Source organism: Aethalodelphis obliquidens, unplaced genomic scaffold, assembly GCF_003676395.1.
Source record: "Aethalodelphis obliquidens isolate GAN/ISIS:26980383/991018 unplaced genomic scaffold, ASM367639v1 scaffold42, whole genome shotgun sequence".
Lineage (NCBI taxonomy): Eukaryota > Metazoa > Chordata > Mammalia > Artiodactyla > Delphinidae > Aethalodelphis > Aethalodelphis obliquidens.
The window spans coordinates 5,857,798-5,879,295 of record NW_020837986.1 but is presented as its reverse complement, the minus strand read 5'-3'; the positions used below and the strand labels follow the sequence as shown (position 1 = coordinate 5,879,295).

The following is a 21,498-nucleotide window of genomic DNA, read 5'->3' as shown; positions in this document are numbered from 1 at the left end:
CTACAGATCTTTGGAACATGGTGCAACTGTTTAAAAGTGTGACGTCAGACTCTGTACAGACAAGATGTCCAAAACATGTTGTTAAGCAAAAGAAAAAAGTTTCATAACACTGGGTGTAGGTTGGACCCATTTTTGTTTAAAACAAAGTGTCCATCTTGCCAAGTTTCAGAAACACAATGCTTTTGAGGCACAAGACGGGAAGTGGGGGGAAGTAAGACTTTAGGGAGAAGTCAGGCTTGTGTCACCGTCCTGTAAAAACATTCAAATTCCAGTTTTCAAAATGGGTAGTCAGACTTTGGCCTCTGGAGCCTTTGAAAGGGTGTGTGCGTGTGTGTGTGTGTGTGTGTGTGTGTGTGTGTGTGTGTGTGTCTGTGTATATGGTGTGTGGGGGGAGGTTTATAAATTCATGATGGCTTTGTAGTGAGACAGAAGGATTTCTTTCCTTTTTTTCTGTTTACATTGTGCCTTTCCTTAATTTTTTTTAAAGCAAGCTTCTACAGGTATCCCAAAAGTCTTAGTACAGTTTTAAGCTTAAAAACTAGGATTTCCCTAATTATAAAACATAGATGTGGGCTTCCCTGGTGGCGCAGTGATTGAGAGTCCGCCTGCCGATGCAGGGGACATGGGTTCGTGCCCTGGTCCGGGAAGATCCCACATGCCGCGGAGTGGCTGGGCCCGTGAGCCATGGCCGCTGAGCCTGCGCGTCCAGAGCCTGGGCTCCACAACAGGAGAGGCCACAGCAGTGAGAGGCCCGCATACCGCCAAAAACAACAAAAAAACATAGAAGTCAAGAAGCCAATATATAATAATTCCTGGCACCCCAGGAAAATCAGCAATGTTTGTCCCATGGATTCTAACACCGCTGGCTACGTGTGATGATGACACCGACCAAGGACGGCCTGGAATCCATGCGGCCTCCAGACCCAGGGGTGAGCAGGCCTGCTTGCATGGGCTTCAGGGAAGATCAGCAGGGTCTCGAGTTGAGGCACAGGATGTCTTGTACACTGGAACACACGCACACACACACACATACACACTCACGCAGGGTTCTGCGGACCCATCTCTCACGGTGTGTACTTTTCGTTCTCAGTAGGCACTAGTCTAAGAGATGACAGATCTGGCTTCCACAGCTGACTCTGCCCCTTGCCAGCCGAGTAGCCTTGGATGTACCACTTTTACTCTCTGAACTTTGATGCCTCCATCTGCCAAACAGGATAAAAGATGATGCATGCAGATTGCCTGATACGTGGTAGTTATTTAATAAACCAGGTTGCTAAGGGAGAGAGGCTCAGAGTCTGTCCCTCATCCCTGGGCTCCAGCCAGGTAGGAGTATGTCATCAGAAACAGGGTGGCCGCCTGAAGAGAGCAGAGTCCACTGACCTGATAAGGCCCAATCTCACTCTGCCCCACACAGAGCAGCCTCTGTCCTCTGATCACCTGCAACTGACTAGTTCTAGGACACGTGCTACATGATTCCATAGCCCCAAGGCTCAGGAGGTCCTCACTGCCTGCCTGTTGGGGGAGAAGCCAGATATCCCCATTTTGCAGATGGGAAAAATAAGGCTCAGAGAGGCTATGTAACTTCTATCCACACATCGGCTTTCATTCATTTATTCATTTGATGTTTAAATGAGATGCTAATGAGGACCAGGCACTGTGTGAGGCTCAGGGCAGGAGGAGGCAGCAGTAAACCCAGACCTGCAATGTCTGTGTTGTCACAGAATCAGAACCAGCTTCACAGGCATGTGACCCCTGTAGTCACACAGGACCCCACAGCTAGAAAGGGTCACGCTTGCTTTAATGCTCTATTGCCATCTTAAACTTCTCCATAATTTTTAAACAAAAGGCCCTGTATCTTCATTTCGCACTGGGCCCTGAAAATTATGAAACTGATGGAATTAAGAGGGTCACGAACCCAAATAAACAGCTCCCAGTAGATGGATGTGGGGGAAGGGAACCTGGGCACACCTTGGAGAGAAGGGGGCTGGCAATAGTGGTGGGGTGCCTGATCCAGTCGAGAGATTTAGTGTGGCCTTCCTAAAGGACTAACGTTTTGACTGAAACCTGAAGAATGAGTAGAAATTGGCCTGCTAAGGAGGTGGAAAATGAGATGAAAACGCAGTTTAACTGTAAAATGGAGACAGCGATCCTGACTCCCCAGGACCGACCATTACAAGGTTTCATTCATTCATTCATTCATTCATCCATTCATTCAGTCAATCTATTTCAAGCACCTACTATGTAGCAAGCACCGTACTATGTATGGACCAACATAACAGCAGAGGACAAAATACACCATGCCTGTGACCCATGTGTCCTGGCTGGGGGATGGATGTTGAAACAACTAATCACACAGACAAGTATTTATCCACTCCTAGGATTTGTGCTGGAAGACCTACAGGGGCCTGAGGGGCACACAATGGAGGCTGAGCAGGGCTCAGGGGCAGAGTTGTCAGCCCCATCCAGGGCCAGGCGCAGAGGAGGCTCTGGCAGAAGGCGGGCTGGTGGAGCCTGGCTTCCATTCTGTTAGCAACGGGCACAGTCTCAGCAGGGAGCTGAGGGCCCTTGCTCATTCCAGGAGACCACATGCCAGCAGCCACCTGGCTGTGCCTTGGTCCCAGGGGTAGTGAGTGTACCTTGGGAGGAGCTAGCCTATGGCAGGAAGAGGTCAGGAGAGCAATAAGAAGCTTAATTAAAGGGAAACAGCTTTCAGACAGAGGTAGGGAGGGAGCCTAGCCTTACGGACAGGAGCTGTGGGCCTGGTAATTCCATCACATACGTTAGTCCATTTTCAGAGCCCTTGAAGACAGGTGCCCCATGTCACAGTAGGAAACTAAGTCTCAGACAGGCTAAGAAACCATCCAAGTTCACACGTGAAGTTAGGACCAGAATGCGGTCTCCTGACTCCCAGAGCAGACTCTGCTACTTCTACTCATCTCTCTCCGACCAAAAATCTGTCTGGGTATTTGATCGTCCACCAGAGAAATTTCTCTCCAGCCCCAGGGCCAACAATGCTTATGTTTCCTTGAGAAGAACCATGGGTCTTAAAGGTGGTCATTTTTGGGCTTCCCTGGTGGCGCAGTGGTTGAGAGTCTGCCTGCCGATGCAGGGGACACGGGTTCGTGCCCCGGTCCGGGAGGATCCCACATGCCGCGGAGCGGCTGGGCCCGTGAGCCATGGCTGCTGAGCCTGCATGTCCGGAGCCTGGGCTCCACAGCGGGAGAGGCCACAACAGTGAGAGGCCCACGTACCAAAAAATAAAAGTGGTCTTTTTGACCTCTTCCCATTGGCCACCAGGAAGCCCAGAGGCAACTCTGTGGCCCATCTCAACATGGACTTTATGCCACATGTGAACCAGAATGTCACTTCCGGTTCACTCTCACTCTTTCACCCTGCTTTTATGTTCTGCCGCGTCTTTTTCACTGATCTGTAGTAGTGCGGCTCACTCTATTATACCCAGCTTCGTGGAGCCACATTAATCCTCTTCAGCTTTCTCTATATGCCAACTTCATCCTTCCCTCTCTGCAGAGAGCCCTTCTCCAGGACCTCAGGCACAAGGACCAGCTGAAGCTGCCCTGACTCTCCTTCCCCACCCTTTCCCCCTCCCCAGCTTCCACCACACTCTGACCAGCACCCCAGAATCCAAACCCTAATTTCTAGGAAACTGATGCTTCTTGGCCCAACTGGGATCAAATGTCCACTCTTAGTTCAAGCAGCTGTGTCCCTGGGCTCCATGACACAGCAGTGATATGGCGGCAGGATTCCATCACTACCGGGTGATCCCCAAACTCCTCATTCTGGAATTCAAGCCCCTTCGGACCTGTGTACAGACCCCGGTTCAAACCCTAGCTCAGCCACCTAGAAGGAGGACTTGGGCACAAACCCCAGTCCTTCACAAGCTGCCACCTGGGAGCACAGACTCACAGCCACTCAGAGTTACTGTAGGATGACACGGGAATCAGAGAGGTTGGGGGTGCAGAAGTGCTGAGCACAGAGTGTTTGTTGAGTGAATGAGGGGGATTTATGCCTGAAGATCAGCAGGCTTTCATTCACTTACCCACACACACTCCACTCCCAAGTGCCGGGCAGTGGCCCCTGTACCTGCTCCCAACTCTCTCAGTTCCCAGGGACACCAGAAAGGGCACGGTAAGCAGCCCCTGACCTCCGGCTCTGTAACCTGTGTCCAGTAGGTAGAGGTGGTGAGCTCACACACACAGCACGTGCAGAGGGCTGGGTCTCAACAGACCTTGGGCTCAGGGCCCACCCATCCTTGTTCTCTCCCCCAAGGGGAACGCACCCTGTCCCTGCTTCCAGAAGGCCCTACTGGGGAGCAGTTCTGAGCCCTCTGGTCCATCTGTTAGGACCATCTCCTGTCCCCTGGGATCCCCCAGGACTGGGAGGGGGCTGGAGGGGAAGGCAGAAAGGGCCATGTTTTCTGGTGAGAACCTGCGCCGTGCAGCTCGCTGCACTTACTGCTTTATGTGCACTTTCTCGTTCACTCCTCATGTCTCCTTTACTGCCCCGCCAGATGAATATGATTATAGCCATGTTGCAAATGAGGGACGTGAGGCTCAGAAAGATTACCTGGCCTCCCCAGGCCACCCAGTGTGGTGGAGCCAGAGTTTCAGGTCAGAACTGGCACTCTGCAGAAGCTGGGGTCTTGACAATGTGGCCGGGAGAAGCCCCTGCCTGGGTTGTGGGAAGAAGGCTATAGCCCTTGCTCTCCTGAGCGCTGAATCGGAGGCCCTTTATAAGGAGGCAAATGTGGACAACAGTCAGCTGTTCAGGGCCCGGGAGGCTGGGCCAGCCAGGCTCTTGCACACCTCCTGGCTGGGGAGGAGCAAGGTGTCATTATTAGGAAGCCGACTGGGGTGTGGAGGGCTAGCTCTCACCCACCACCCAGAGTGCCTTGGGAGGGACAGGCTGTAGCTGACAGCGCTTTGTGAGCAGAGGGACCAAGACAGCGGGGCAAGACTTGAACTTGGGGCCACATGCTATCCTAGATGATGCATGGAGACTTCACCAGGCCTTCGCTATGGTCTGAGCATGGACTAACTGCCTTAGAGCTCCCCTCACCAACAGACTTTCCTCTAGAAGAGCAAGTGGATACCAACAGTGGCTAACAAGGTAATGATCACCATGGTGAAGATAGAGTTGGAGATGAAGACGGTGATGGTCACCGTGGAGATCACGACTGTGATAATAACAGCACCTAACACACAGAGAGCTCCATGTATCCACCAGGCACTGACTGTTCTAAGCACCTTATGACACAGCAACCCTGTGAGACAGGTACAAATATTATCATCCTCATTTTTACAGATGAAGAAACTAAGGGAGCAGTTAAGTAACTTGTCCAAAACCACATGGCTAGAACGTGTTGGAACTGACATTCCAGTTTGAAGGCAGAGTCTACACTCCTGCCTTCAATATTACCCAAGTTAGATGTATAATACAATGAAAATAGCGATCACTCTTTACTGAGAAGCTATGCATGAGGGACCATGTTAAGCACATTACACGCACGTCTAACTTAATTCTCATGAGAGCTTTAACTCCTCAACATTATTATAGTTCCGTTCAGCTGATATAAAATCTAAAACCTTGGGCTTCCCTGGTGGCGCAGTGGTTGAGAGTCCGCCTGTCGATGCAGGGGACACGGGTTCGTGCCCCGGTCCGGGAAGATCCCACATGCCATGGAGCGGCTGGGCCCATGAGCCATGGCCGCTGGTGTGTCCGGAGCCTGTGCTCTGCAACAGGAGAGGCCGCAGCAGTGGGAGGCCCGCGTACCGCAAAAAAAAAAAAAAAAAAAAAAAAAAATCTGAAACGTTGTAGTGGAAGTGATGTCTCTCATATCACGGGGCCAGCAAGTGCAGAGGTGACCATCAAACCCAGGCAGCCTGACTCTGGGTCCCCCATCTTAACCACAAAGGCACACTGTTTTTCTGTAGTTGTGTACACACGTGCACACACACCCTTCCAGGGGCCCTTGTGCCCACACACGCATGTGTACCAGGACACACTCACCACACAGGCTCACATAAAATACGGCTACCAAAAACTGGCTGTGTTGTCACCAAGTGAGGGACCCAAGCCCTCAGCCTAAAGACTCAAGATGTTCTCTCCAAAATGTGCTTCCCAAGGCGGAAGGCAAGCATGCATTGCGACCATGCCAGAAAAATGCTGTCTAGCCCTGTGAGTCAAGGCTCCCTGGGCTCTGAGCATCTGGAAAAAGCTGGTTGGGGGTGAGACTATTCGCACTCAGGGCTGAAACTCCAGTTTATTTCCCACAGTATGTTCAAGGCTGTAAATCCCACTTCCCAGGAGCTCCTGCTGGGGTTTGCACACTGCCTTCCAGTGCCTTCCTTGTGAATCAATTTCCATGCAAATTAACCCCGAGATCCTGGCCAGAGGATGGGACCGGTTAGACCTGCTTGACAGTCTCCCAGCTGCAATGTGGGAGTCTGGCTTGCGGCTAAATCTAATCCTTCCAGGTTACTTCCAGGAGTGTTTCCTGAGCTACTGCCTCCTACCTGAAAGGCTGGACCCTTTCAGAAAAACACTGCTGGGGACCAGAGATGGCTCAGATCCAGCCCTCTCTCCAGAACTTCCATCATCCGAGGGAGACTCTGACCAGCCCAGCCACACCCTCCTAGAAATCACACCACCCACCAGCCTTCACTGACAGGCCATATCACATCAGATCTCCCCTGAATCCAGAAGAAGTGGGCAAGATGCTCCCCATTTTACCAAGAGGCAACTGAGGCTCAGAGAGGTGAAGTCGGAACCTAAGTCCCCACAACCAGTAAGAGGAGGGGCCAGGTTTACACCCGGGTCTACCTGACTCTACAAGCTGAATTCCATCTAGACCCCCACTGCAGCTCCAGTAAGGATGTCGGGAAAAAATCCCAACACTGTCACTTACTAGCTGTGCATCCTTGAACAAGTTGCTTAACCTATCTGTGACCTAGAAGCAATTGAAGAAGGAGGTGATCTAAAGAGGGGAGGACTGTGGGTGACAAAGGACTTCATGGGGAAACACACCTCCAAGGTGTGGAGGTTGGAGAACCCAGGGCCAGTTCTGTGGTCAATTTAGCCCGAGCACAGGATGCCGAGTGAGGAACAAGGGCTCCCAGTGCTGGGCCCTAAAGGCCAGGCTAAAGAATTTGGAACGTGCCCAGGAGGCGAAGGGGAGCCATCAATGGTTTCTTGACTAGTTGACTAGTTGCCAATATCTCAGAAAAATTAATTTACAGGCAATGACATATACACATTACTATATAGAGAGAACTAATAAGGACCTACTGTATAACACAGGGAACTCTACTCAATACTCTGCAATGAGTTATATGGGAATAGAATCTAAAAAAGTGGATATACATATATGTATAAATGATTCACTTTGCTGTACAGCAGAAACTAATGCAACATTGTAAACCAATTATACTCCAATAAAAATTAATTTTAAAATAAATAAATAATTTTAAAAATTGGATTACAAAAAAATTTTTTTAATTAAAAAAATAAAGGTAAGATCCCTCCTCATCACAAGAAAAAAAAATTTTTGTAAGCAGGGATGGTTATGGATGTTAGCTAGACTTACCATGGTGGCCATTTCACAATATACACAAATGTCAAATCATTATGTTGTAGACCTGAAACTAATATAAAGTTATATGTCAATTATATCTCAAAAAAAGTTTTAAAGCAATGTCCGCAGTGGAGCACAAATAGCTCAAGAGAGGGTGCAGGGTGGTCTGGGGGTGGCAGGCATACTCTTCCCAGAGTCAAGTCTCCACTGCATATAATCCCAGAAGCATTTTTCAACCAGTCCCAAATTCTACCTCACCTATCATCCAATCCTCAGTCTCAGAAGCGTATAATAGTTGAAAATAAAGACTCTGAATTCAGACAGCCTTGGTTTGAATCCCAGCACTGCCACTTACTAGCTGTGCATCTTTGAGCAAGTTACTCAACCTCTCTGATTCCATTTCGTCATCCAGAAGATAGAGATAATATTATTCCCCTGTGTCATAAGGTTGTCGTGAGGGTTACGTGAGTTAACAGTTATAAAACACTTAACAGTGCCAGGCACGTGGAAAGTGTCTGTCAAATAAGGTTCTTCCAGGCCACAGCCCCTGACCATCAAAGATAAAAATAGGATGAGTCTGACATGGTGTGTTCTTAGTGACCCATTCTTGGCCCTAATAATCACCAATTCCTTTGCTACCTACAAGCCATCCTTTGAATAACATGCCCTGGAAGGTTCCCAAGAACCAACTTTAGGCTCACAGGTTCTGCAGAATGAATCTCTCACATATCAATAATTTCATAAGTTTCAACCTAATGCTTCTACTTTTCGAGAGCAGGACTTCAGGGCACTTCCTGGTCTTCTGGTCACTCTTCTCCATCATGCCCACAGAGAGAGGAAGGTGCCACCCCAGAGAACACAACAGAGTCATTCTTTTTAGAGATCTCAAGCAAGAGAAAGGTTTTCTAGATACAAGATGCCTGTAATCCAATTCATATATAACTTTCCTACTATATAAAAGTATAAAACCCAGAGAAAGTTCACTCTCTGTTGACCCTGAAGGAGACAGAAGCTGGACAGGCCGACAGGCAGGCAAATATGGGTTCCCTTTAGAGGTCATCTGAAGGCCAGGACAGACTCTTCCCAGGGGCCACTGCACTTCGCTTCTGACCTTTGACCTTCCCCAAATTGCCTCAGAATCTGGGCTCAGCATCTTGTACTGCCAAAGCCACTGTTTAGATGGAACTGTAATTTGGAAAGTTGCTCTCTTCCAGGGCAAAGACAAACCAATGACTTGTTATTTTGCCAACAGGACAGTGACATGTTCACAGGTAAGTTTTTGAAAGAGGGCCCAGGCTGTCTTGGAGGAGTAGGGTGGGGCCTGGAAGACGAGTTTATTAAGGCTCTAGGAATTAACCAAAAAAGAAGCGGGGACATTCCAGACTAAGGTGTGGTGGTGGAAAAAGCCAGAAACGGGGGATATAAATGCAGATTTGGCCCCAAGAAATCAGCTTATTTTTCAAGAACTAAAACAATAAGTTGGAAGAGTTCACTTGGCCACGTGGTATTAACAGGCACCCAGAGACACAGTCTCTCCCAGCTCTGCTTGGAGACAAGATGCCCCTGACTCTATTTACCCAGCCGTGAGATGGGCAGAATGGCTGATCCCTTCCAGTGTGAGGTAAAGAGCCAAACGGCTAGGGAGTCGGGTGGGGGGGCTGCTCACAGATGTGCCTAGATTTTCCAGACCGGATTATCCAGAAGAAATGTCCTCCGGGAACTGCAGGAACCTCGTCTTTGGTCTGCTTTTAGAGAGCCCCTTCCTGCATCAATGAAACACAAAGCAGGAGCTTTCGGGGAAGGTTGATTTTGACTGGAGGACACTGAATGCAATCTTTTCTGGATGTCTACAAAGTGTGTTTACCAAGCAGCCTGCTCTCCAAACCCTAGCAATCGCTTAAAACAAGAGAGCTGTTGATTTGTGGAGTGTTTTCTCTTAAAAAAAAAAAAAATCACAAATGTTGGATTCAGAGACATTATTTCTTTTTAAAAATAACTTGTCAAGGGGACAAAGTATTTAGGAGGCTTTCTTCTCAGCTCAGAAAGCAACTGGGAGGAGGAGGCTTTTTTTCTGCTTGAGATTAGAGCGAGGGACTGGATAAACTGGGGGAGGGAGGGCAGTCAGCAACGGGTGGGAAACTGGCTACCTCCCTGCCCTCAGCATCCTGACAAGACCCTTCTCTGATCCCCCCACCCTGCCTTTTTCTCTTCAAAGACCCACCAAGAATTTAGGGGGAAACAATGAGATTAAGCTCTGCTCTGGCCCCCTCCCCAAATCCCCCTCCCCTGCTGTCCTACCCCAGCGCTCCCCGACCTGCCTCTCCTATCAGATGGCAGCCTTTCTCCTCACGGACACCAAAATGTATCCCAAAGTGCACCACTGACACATACAAGATTTGGGAGCGTGATTACACAACCTTTAAAACACTTTTTTTAGCAGTATGTGTGTTAAGGAGTATCAAAAAACTAGATACATGAGAGACAGATAGATAGATAACTGATAGATGATTGGTAGATGAATAAATACATAGATTGGATGGATACATATATAATTCATAGACAGGTAGATGACTGATAGATGAATAGATTCATAGATTGGATGGATAGATAAACAGATAGATAATTGATAGGCACATAGATGATTGATAGATGAATAGATACATAGATTGGACGGATAGATAGATAGACAGGTAAATACAGATAGCCAGGACCTTAAACCCCTGCTTTCACAGCTATTGCCCCTTTCCTCTTTAAATACATTTTACTTAACACTTATTCATTCAGCCCAGTATTGGGTTATTGAGGTCCTACAGTGCCAGGCACCACTCATCTCGCTTAGGAGCATCAGTGAACAAAACAGCCAGCAGACAGTGACCTCACAGAGCTTATTTGCCAGAAAATAAGCAATAAATGAAGAGGTAATCCAGTGTCCTAAGGTGATTAGTGCTATGGGGCAAAAACAAAAAAAGAAACGGTAGAGCAGAATAAGGCAGGTCAGGAGTGCCCAGGCAGAAGGAAGGGAGCCGGTTGCCAGATCGAGTAGGGAGGTCAGGATAAACTTGATCAAGGAGGTGAAATGGGAGCAAGGACTTAAAGGAGGTGAGGGAGTTTACCACAGTTTTGTTTTTTGGGGGGATTTTTGGGGGGTTTTTTTCACGGTACGCGGACCTCTCACTGTTGTGGCCTCTCCCGTTGCGGAGCACAGGCTCCGGACGCGCAGGCCAGCGGCCACGGCTCACGGGCCCAGCCACTCCGCGGCACGTGGGATTCTCCCGGACCGGGGCACGAACCCGCGTCCCCTGCATCGGCAGGCGGACTCTCATCCACTGCGCCACAAGGGAAGCCCTTTACCACAGTTTTATCTGGGGGAACAGTGGTTCAGGCTGAGGGAAGAGCTCAAGCAAATGCTCTAAGCAAGGAGGGTAACCAGCAAGTTCCAGAAACACCAGGCAGTCAGTGTGGCAGGAATAGTGAACAAGGTGAGAAAGTAAAAAAGAAAATCAGGGAGGAGACAGAGATTCTGGTCACTTATTTTAAAATTAAGACTAAAAGAAATTTAGACCTAGAATGTTCTTCGCTTACCCACTTGACTTGGATAACTCCTACCCAGGCTCCGGATCTTCATTCAAACATCACTTCCTCCAGGAAGCCCTCCCTGACCACTCTTTTCCCAGTCTGTGTCAGCTTCTTTGTTGTACATAGGCTCTCAGAGGGCTCGGTTTTTTTCCTCCATAACAGTTGTCTCCTTTTGAAATTATACCCTGGTTAGTGTAACATCTAACTGCATCTCTCTCTCTCTCTCTCTCTCTCTCTCTCTCTCTCCCTTTCTCTCCTTCTAGACTGTAAACTGCATGAGGATTTGTTTGCTGGGATTGTCTCTGGTTTTGCCCATTGCTGTATTGCCAACACCTAGCACAGTGCCTGGCATCGGGAAGACACAACAAATATTTGCTCGATGATTGAATGAATGCTTTGAGGTGGCAGGATTGGAGGCAGAATATTCACTGAACTCAGGGTTATAGCGGCTACGGCACACTGCCATTCAGCAGGCTCCTGGGACCCAAAATTTAGTAGGTGAACTCAACCCCAGAAACTGGAGTCCCTGCTGCAGTGAACCTGGATCAGCCCAGGACCCCCAGCCCTCTCTTGCACCTACCTGCTCTCCAAGGCCCTCCGGGATAACTTCTCTCTTCACTGGAGAGGACAAGGCTCAGATATTCACAAAAAGCCTCGCCCTTACCTCCCCCCACCCCAACCCTGCACTTGCAGTAGCAGCAGTGTTCAAACGCTTCCTTTTGCTGCTCACAGAAGAATCCTCGGAGTGGGGACCGACCTTGGCACATCTGCTGGGATGCCTGGCGAGGCGGGGAGAGGGCCGTGTGCTCCAGCACGTATATGGCTGCCCTCATGGAACAAGTCCAGGATCACACAGCCCTGGATCTGACAGGTACCACACAGCAGCTGCGTGATTTACAGCGGCTTGCAGGGAGAGGTTTCGTCTCCCACTTTGAGAGCTTGAGTGCTTCGTATAAATATTTATGGGAGTCTGGGCCTCCATTAACCCCACCAGTGCCACATTTCACTTGTGACATGGTGCTTGTGTGTGAATGAATATGAAGGCCAGTGTTCAACATACAACGTGTGTGTTTGTGTGTGTGACCCATGTGCGTTTTGTGAGAGTGTATATACGTGTGCAATCGATTGTATTTCAGTGCGAGTATAAATCCAAATGGGTACGTGCATAATATTGCACATTCCATGCACACCGTGTAAATGGCTGTGTACGAGCATTTGGACATGCATGCACACGGGCATGGATACACACCTGTGGATCCATGTGCAATGTACATGCATGTGTGTATGCAAGTGACTCTGAGATTGCATGTATGGCAAATAAGCACACGTGGATTCTGCGTTTAAGTGTGTGTGCACCTATGTGCCTGTCTCTGTGTATGTAAACATGAGTTACACACGTGTTTCTGCAGGTTCCTGCTTAAGAGTGTAAGCACATCTCTGTACGGGTCCAAAGCTCCAATATCATACTGGAAACAGCTTTGGTTCATCTATGAGTAATTCCATTAAAATTGCCTCACCTAGAGGCTACTTCTTCTATAAACACTTGCTCTGATCATTACGATGCATTTTTTGGAAAGTTCAGTTGAGAACAGAAAAAAGGTGAAAGGACTCTGATTAATTACAGACAGCACCAATGTCGCAAGCCTAACAATGCCAGGTGGGCCTCCCCCCAACACACACACACACACACACACACACACACACACACACACATACACACAACCACCCTGCTGGCTCCTCCATGAAAGTCTGAAACGAGCAACAGACCTGCATTGTCCCTCTGACCCCCTTGTGCTGTTTGTCCTGCTGCATCTCCAAGGCCCCATTCCCCATCTCCATGCCTGGGCAGGGAGCCTTGTGGCTGGAGAGCATTACATATGCCCCCAAGAAAGTGACTGCCCTCTGCAAAGGGAATTAAAAAGGAAACTGTCCCCCAAAAGGGCTATTTCCCACCAGTCCATACTTTTCCTCAAGCTCTACCCCCCTCCCAAGTGTTTCAGATAAGGGATAGTGGACTTATGGGGTTTGGTGGCAAAAATACAAATTTTGGCATCAGATAGGTGGGGATTCAAGTCCTAGACCCTGCACTGGGTGACCCTGGGTAAGAGATGACCACTCTGGGACTACTTGTCCATCCCTGACCGGCATGGGTACTAGCAGCCCGCACTCAGAGAGTTAAGTGAAATGTCGTAATGGGATTAACCTCGTGATCTGGTCAGACCTTGTATGCACTGCGATCTGCTTGCTCCTGTCCGTGGAAATGGACATGTACCAGGCTCAGATTCCCAGGACACAAAGGAGGGCAGATGCCGAGTCCTGCACTGAGAAGCGCAGCCCTTTGCTGTCCCCAGACCAGCCCAGGCGCATGGGCTCTCCTCGGTAGGACACAGATGGAAGTAACCCTGGCAGGGTCAGGGCAGTGAAAGTGACAGATCAGAAGAAACAAAGGGACTTGAAAGTAAGCTCAGAACAGCCTCGTTTCCTGACTTCTGATGGAGTCACAGGCCAGGCTCAATGTCCACCTCACTATCCCTGGCTCCGAAATGGACACCCTCTAGCTTCCCACCCCGTCTATTTACTGGACGAAATGTAAGTCCTGATAAAAGCCCCCAAGCTCCAAAAAGGAAAACACAACAATATAAACATTGGATTTGTGGGCTTCAGCTCTCTTCTCAAGCTGCAACTGGCTTCTTCCAAAAGTTGCAGGCCTCCTCGCACTGCCTCTGTGGCAGCCCCTCCAGCCTAGAGGACATCATCTTTTTTTTGATGCCAATAAAAAGGAACGTGTAATGAGTGGCTATTTTACATGAAAGTGCCTTCACATGCAAAGAATGCGGAGATGCAGCTAAAACCAAGTTTTGCTTTGGAACAAATCGTTATTAATAAGGTAGGTTGTTTTTCAAACCGGAGCAGCAACTTTTCTGATATATTTAATTTCCTCCAGCTGAGAACAGTTAGCTCTGATGTTCTTATCTAAATGCATCTTTTAAGATAATATGTGCAGGACAAGGGAGAAGGGTACAAGATATTAAGAACACGTGTAAGGCACGGAAAATGCATGTAGCACATGGTGAAGACACACAAGGCACAGAGAATGTGAGCTCTCCAGGTGAAAGGGGTGCTCTCCAGGGTCTGGACACCTTGCTCCAGGGGCAAGAAGTGTAGAAATGATGAAATTCCAGCAGCAGAAGCATCTGCCTTCCCCAAGAGGAGGCTAGTCCTCTGAGCCTGGTAAGTACCAGCCTGGGACGGTTCATGGTGGCTGCTTCCTCAAACCAGGTACACCCTGCACGTGGGACTCTCCCTTCATGGAAAGCTGGCATGTCTCCCCCAAGTACTGCGCTGGGCACAAGCTCCGGAGCAGCTTTTCTACCCTGACTGAATTCTTTCAGGAGAGCTGCTGCTGCAGAAGACACTGTCTACAGGATGCGCCATGTGAGGACTTTTATTTTGGTGGGGGGAGGAGGGGCAGAGCAAACCTCTAATCCTCCTGTCCTTACATAACAAATCCAAACACTGCTATCTCAGGGTTGTGAGGCCAGGCGGGCGGACAGAGGGCTGTAGAGGGAAGGGTTACGCAAGACGCCAGTGCTGGGTTTTCCTTTCTGAAAACAGAAGGGCTCAGAAGCGGGTTTTGCATCTGAAAGCCTGCAAGGGAACTAGACTCTAAACCCAGCTGTTTCCCAGGCCTGGAGAGAAAGAACTTGAGGAGTGGGGATGGGTGGCTGAGGGTTTTGCCGGCTGTGGCAGAAGCTGCATCTCTATGTCACAGAAAAAGTGAAACGACCATCTTGGGTTACCTGGCATGGTTATTGGCAGCTCCCACTGTGAGGCCCCTGGGTAGGCACAGCTGGAGTGGGCAGGCAGGTGGGCACCTCTGACAGGGGAGGGGGTTGTCCTGCCACAGAAATGCCCAGAGACCCTGGACTGAAGGAAGCCTGGCTGTGCGGAAAGAAGGGTCTGGGTGTAGGACCCAGCCCCGGCTCCCCAGGGACCCCGTTCACGGAGAGTGGAGACCGACCGGTCCCCTCTGGCACCAGCGAGGACCTTGCTCCGGGTCCATTCCCAACCAGCCCCGCCGCTGGGGGAAGCATGAGGAGGGGAAAGGGAGGATAGCGGAATCGGGCCGGCGGGAGCCCAGAACCGCTGGCCAGGGCTCCGGCGCTGCGCGGTGGCTCTGGGGACGCCAGACTCTCATCTCCATCTCTCCCCTCCTCCCCACACTTACCCGGCACCTCAGAGCCCGCTCTCAAAGCCCTCTCTGCCAGTCCGCGCCGGAATAAAAGGCAGAAGAGAAAGGGGGAAAAAAGGGGGGGGGGGTGGGAACCGGAGGGAGAAAGTTTTCTGAAATGATGAGTTTCCCAAAGGAAGAGCTGAGGAAAGGGAAATGGCAAAGAAAGTAAGGACGCGAGCAGACTGGAAAGTGGAGCTGATGGCGCCTTCCCCGACCGGTCCAGCCAGCACAGCCTCCCGCACGCCCATGAGATTCCGGGGTCGCAAGCGGGGTCCTGCGCTCGCGACCGGACCGGGGCCTCCCCAGCCCGGGTCGCGGGCTGCAGCGGAGCCACAGTCTCGAGGCCCGTGTGTCTGTCTCGCCATGCGCTCCCAAGGGCAGGCGCCAGCCTGTCTGCGTGGGACCCGTGCTGGCGTGGAGCACACCCGACGTGGGGACGATTTTTTCCCCCGGCTCACGGAGGGTCGCGAGGAGCCCGTGGGTGGCGGGGAGTGGTGGGAACCGAAAGGAGTCTCCGGCCTGCAAGGCGCCGCCGGGGTGGGACGAACCCAAGGACCTCGGGCCCCCGGTCGCTTTCCGGAGCTTCTGGGCGCCGGGTCTGCGGCCAGGCGGCGGGCAGGGATGTGGCCGGAACTTGCTTGCTGGAGGTCCCGGCCTCCTCCGAAGGCCCTGCTCTCATCTGCGTGCGCCCGGGCTGGTTGGTGCTCTAATGGTGGGTTGCGCAGGGACTAACAGTGCCCAAGAGGGCACCAGTGTGGAGGCAGGATGTGGATGTCTGTGTATCTGTGTGTCAGTGTGTCACTAGGACTGCGTCATGGGATTGTCAGCTTCTCAGAGATGCAAATGGTCACTCTGAACCGGCCTGAGCCACCGTGTCGTTCAGGATGCAGCGTGATGATGTCGGTCACCGGACTGTGTGTCTCTGTGCTCTGGGGAAGGAGGAACAACGTTTTGGAGTTTGCGACCCTTCCCAGCCCAGAGGGTTTTCTGGCGGAGTCCAGGCGACTCTAGAGGTGGAGGATGCCAGTCGGCTTGGGATGATTCCAAAGGGAGTCAAGTCTCCACCGCATGGAGTCCTGGTGGTCTCCCTTGGTCCCCCGAGCCACGCATCCGGATTTCTTCCAGAGCGCCACCTGCCAGACCTTTTTTGCCCCAAAGGGGATACAGCGTTCATGTGGGCACGCTTTTACCCCTTCTGTGCATGTGCACTTGCACACGCAGTTACCCAGCTATCATACCCCCTTGCTCCTTCCGCCGTGCATGCACCGGTAGAGTCACCCCACAGCCAGACCCAGCTTCCATCCTATTCCCAGATCACAGCCAAAGCCCTCCCTGCCAGGTACCTCTTCGGGTTGGTGAAATGAACTGGGCCTTGGAATTTAATTGAAGCTAGAACCTCTGACTTCTCTCCTCCCAGACAACACCAAAGTTCTGCTAAATGTAAATTACTCTGGTATTATTTGCATCCTTACTGTCGGGACTTTCCCCCCTCTTTGCCGTACCCTGACCACCAATCCCAGGCCTCCAGGGACCTAGGCCAAAATCTACTGCCGTTAGTTTCACCATCCCCTTTCTTCTCCTTGGCTGTTTCCAGCTCTAGTTCCTGGCTGGGGTTCTACTGCTTGGGTTTCCTGCATCTCCCCATTCAGGTCCTGAAATTCCATGTTAGGAATCCCGGGCCAGGGAGCCCAAGGGCTGGAAAGCTGAGTCTCCCAGACTGCAGATACTGGGTCTGAGTAGATCAGAAACCCCTTGGAACCTGCCTTTGCCAAAGAAACAGAGAATTCTTGCAGAGGTGGTGGGAGGGGGAGGTCCCCACCCAGAGTTCTAGACGGGATTCCGAGAAGGCTGAGAGGGGTTTGGAGGAACCTAGACAGACGACCTTGCCTCCTCTGAGAGTCTGGGAAAGGAAAGGTTCTGGGACCACCTCCCTGTCGAGGACATATGGGCAGAGCTGCCGCACCAGAACAATGCCCCAACCCCCTACGACCCCCGATTTGTGGAGTCGTTGAGATCCCGGTCCGATGGTGCAGTGCCCTTCCTTGGGGCTGAGGGCTCCAGGCCTGAATGGCAGCAAATGGTTTGCACGGATGGGCTTCCTGTCTGAAGGGTCTTACACCCCAGGACCTCGTGCTGGATTCCACCTGCTTTCACAAGCTCTGGGGGAGAGGGGGCTAGGCCTCCACTCAGAGCCGGCATTCTAGGGCAATTCTGGTTGCTCCCAGCAGGTGCTCCAAGCAGGAGGGCCAGAATGGCAGGGCCCACGAGCCTGATTGCCAGAAACACCCTGCTTCCCCATCAGGGTGGCAGCTCTCGGCTTCCTGGGTTCAGCCAACCTCAGAGCCAGCAGGCCAGCAGACCAGTCGTGATGCCCAAGCCTGAACGCTCCGCCAAAGTGGCGTGTGCCCCCCTCTCCGCTCATCAACCGGCTCTTGACCGGTGTCGGTACCTAGAGTGAGAAGCAGAAGACACGTTTGAGGCTCAGGTACACACACACACACACACACTCAAGGGAGAGCTTTGCCCAGATTTGTCTGTTTCCCCACTGGCCGGGGGAAGGGTGAGGGTGCCGCCCAAACTGGGGCGATACTTGAAGAGGCAAGAGAAGAAAAGACAGGCGAATGCGGAGTCCTGTAAATAAACACCATTTCCATGGTTTTAATAAGCAAAATAGGAAACCATTTTAATAACCAAAAAACAGAAACCAGTCTGAATAAAACTACAATGACTAGGTTTTAATATTTTCATATCATAAGCAGGGTTTGAAATTGATCCCTTATTGTACATGAAATAAAAACAATTTCTGTTGAGGCAAATTTGATTTCAACACAGTTGAATCCGTAAAAACCGAAGCTCGTTTCTGATGCAGGACAAATATCCACAATATTTAAAACTGCAAGCACCATGCGGTTCATACAATCTTGTTATTACTGTTAATTTATCAACTAATACAAACTCAAAAATGCATCCGGCCAGCAGCGCCAGCAATTTCAAATGAGAACTAAAAAATACGCTTTCATTTTGGTATTTTTGTCAGTGCAACTTAAATCCTCTTACTGACCTGCAGGGGGGAAAAAAAGTAATAATAAAGAAAAAACACCCAGATCTTCCCTATAACTACCATACAACTGAAGGGGGCGGGGGTAACACCACCAATAACTCTCCCGCTCTCTCAAAAGCAGGGAAAGAAACACACATAACATATTGGTCTAAAGAGCGCACTTGAAAGTTGCAAAATTACTTGCCAATGTTTGGGTTTCTGGTACTTTCTGAGTGTGGTGATTGGTTCAACATAAGTTCAGGTCACCGTTGGGCAGTCTGGGCTGGTGAAGCCGGTCACCCGAGGAGCATTTCGGCCCCAGCAATTAGTGCGGGCCTGGAGAGTTTCGTGGGGACCCTGGGGTGATTCTGGTTGCAATAAAAAGCAAACAAGGTCTGTTTTTCTTTCCTATCTTGTTAGGGGTGTCAACGTAGCCCTAAAACCAGGTGATGTGAGGACACTCCCCCGGCCTCCAGGGTGTGAAACTCTGCAGCTGCCCTGCCCTGGTACTAGGGAGCTGGGACCCCAGCCTTCTTTCTCCCAACAAAAACAAAATTGAAAACTAGAATGGGAGGAAAAGAGGACCGAAAGGGGGCAGGGGAGGGGGAGAAAACATGCAATTTCCAAGGGTGCCCCAAGACAGAGTTGTTTTCTGATGCAAATGCCCAGAAGTTTGTTTTTTTGTTTTTTGTTTTTTACTTACAAAAAAATGCCATAATAATAAACCCAAACAAAGACACTCAGCTTGCTGCCAGGTTCTCTTAAGCGGTTTGGCGGGGCGGGTATTTACAAGCCTACAGCTCATAGACTGAAACCCGACAAGCAGCCGCCGGAGTTTCCGAACTGCGATCCCTTCTCACCCAAAGAAACAAGGGGGTTATGATCCATGATCAACAACATGCTAAAGTTAAACAAGAAAATGGTACAAAATAGAAATTATTACCATACATGTCCAGCATGCAGGATTAATATTTTTAATGCAGATTTTCGTATTTTTTCTATATAATCGAGCAGGCAATAAAACTGATGAGATTTGCGCGCAGAACGTCCTAACTGAGGCCCGCGTCTCGGGGCTGAGAGCCAGTGTTCTCCGGACCCTGGACAGACAGGTCCGTCTGTCCTTCCTTGCTTCGCTCAGCCTCGCCTCGCGCCTGCCGGGACGCCAGGGTCCCTCTCCTTTCCTCTCCTCGCTGCTCTCTTGCTGGACTGGATTACGCTCCGGGCCGCGAAGAAGCGGCCCCGGCTTAACGCGCAAAGTTCAGGAAGCCAGGAGTCTCCAGACGGCCTTGGCGACTCCTCGCGACTATGCCTTGCCGCCCTCCAGCCTGGAGAAAAGTTGCTCTGGGACTTCCCACCCCCTCGCCTCCCTCTGGCTCTGCTCGAGTCTAGGAGGCGCCGCTGGCGCTCACCGCTCTCGCCTTGGCCAATGTCCCCTGCCTGCCCGCGCGCCCTCCTGTCGCCCGCGTCCCGCGCGCCCTTCCTCCCTCTCCCTCAAGTCAAACAGGTCATGGCTGGGGCCGTGGCAGGGACAGGGTCCGGGGGAGTCCGGGGCTGGGGACACGGGACGGGGAGTCCGGGCCGGGGCAAGGGCGGGGGCCGGGAGCGGCCACGACTCACAGAAAGAACTCGGGAGAGGAGGGGCTGTCGCTGGTGGAGCCCGCCTCCCTGAAGCCGGAGTTGGCGAGTTTCTCGCACTTGACCTTGTAGGCGTCTCTTTCGCGGGCCAGCCGGGACACCTCCTGCTTAAGCTGCTCCACCTGCTGAATGAGCTGCGTCTTCTCATTCTCCAGGTGGTGTTTCTGCTGGACGCGTTTATACCTGCACGACTGGGCGTAGCCCCGGTTCTTCAGGGTCCGCCGCTTCTGCTTCAGGCGGATCACCTCGTCCTTGGTGAAGCCCCGCAGGTGGCGGTTCAGCTCGCGCACGGACATGGACACGAGCTGGTCGTCGGAGAAGCGGTCCTCCACGCTGCTGCTACCACCAGCCGCCGTCGCCGCGGCCGCCGCGTGCGGCCCAGGCCCGGAGTGGCTGGTGGGCAGCTGCTGCGCGGGGCTGGCCGCGCTGGACGGCGGCGGCGACGCTTGGTGATGATGGTGATGGTGCGGGTGCGCGTGTGGGCCCAGCTCGTCGTGCGCCACGCCGGCGCCCGGGTACGCGTGGTGCGGGTGTGGGTGGTGGTGGTGATGGTGGTGGTGCGCGCCGCGGAAGCCGTCGAAGCTCTGCAACGGCTGTGGCACTGGGTGCGAGCCTATGAGCGCCTCCACTGCGTCCTCGGGCGTCAGGTTGAGCGCCTCGGGGTTCATCTGCTGGTAGTTGCTCGCCATCCAGTACAGGTCCTCGAGGTGGGTCTTCTGTTCGGTTGGGCTGAAGCTGGGCGACGAGGGCACCGAGCTGCACGGCGTGCTGAGCGGTGTGGACGACACCGAGCCGGCTGGCTGCAGGCGCGTGCAGGGCCGTCCCGGGCGGTCCGCGCGCCCCAGCGGCTCCTTCTTTACGTCGAACTTGAGCAGGTCGAAGTCGTTGACGTACTCCATAGCCAGCGGGCTGGTGGGCAACTCGGGCCCCATGCTCAGCTCCGCGGCCATCGCTCACGCGAGGCGCAGCCGCCGCCGCCGCCCGGGAAACTTTGCAGCCGGCCGGGGCGCGCCGAGCCGGGAGCGGGGGCGAAGAGCGGCGAGCCCGGGAGGTGGGGAGCGGAGGGCGCAGCGGGCCGGGGCCGCCGGCCAAGCCTTTGTCTGGGGACGCGGCGGCGCGCGGGAGAGTCCCGAGGCTGCCTGCGCCGCCCCAGAGCTCGGGGCTGTGGCCGAGCCGGGGCCGGGCCGAGCCGGGAGGGGTGGAGAAGCGAGCGGGGCGTGCGGCCGGGTCGAGGGGTGGCGCCGGGCGAGCGCCCGCCGCTCGCTCTCTAGCTCTCTTGCTCTTGGGCTCTCCCGATCTCAGCCGCTCGCAGCCCGGCGGTGCAGCTGTGCGGGATCCGGCGCAGCCGCTGCCTTTTATCGCCTCCCTGATGTCACCGGGGCGCGGGGGCCCGAGCAGCCCGGCGCGCTGGCCAATGGCTGT

General features: G+C 52.2%; 1 protein-coding gene across 1 annotated transcript; it reads right to left on the bottom strand.

Annotated features, from left to right (window-relative positions):
• Window positions 1–18,030: 18,030 nt before the first annotated feature.
• On the bottom strand, window positions 18,031–21,403 carry MAFB (MAF bZIP transcription factor B). Its single transcript, XM_027078304.1, has one exon. It carries the CDS (start codon window positions 21,024–21,026, stop codon window positions 20,055–20,057), a length of 972 nt encoding a protein of 323 aa, XP_026934105.1. The 5' UTR covers window positions 21,027–21,403; the 3' UTR covers window positions 18,031–20,054.
• Window positions 21,404–21,498: the final 95 nt, after the last annotated feature.

Excerpts from the sequence above, each read along its gene's own strand:
- MAFB (XM_027078304.1), bottom strand. The coding sequence starts at position 21,026 with ATGGCCGCGGAGCTGAGCATGGGGCCCGAGTTGCCCACCAGCCCGCTG.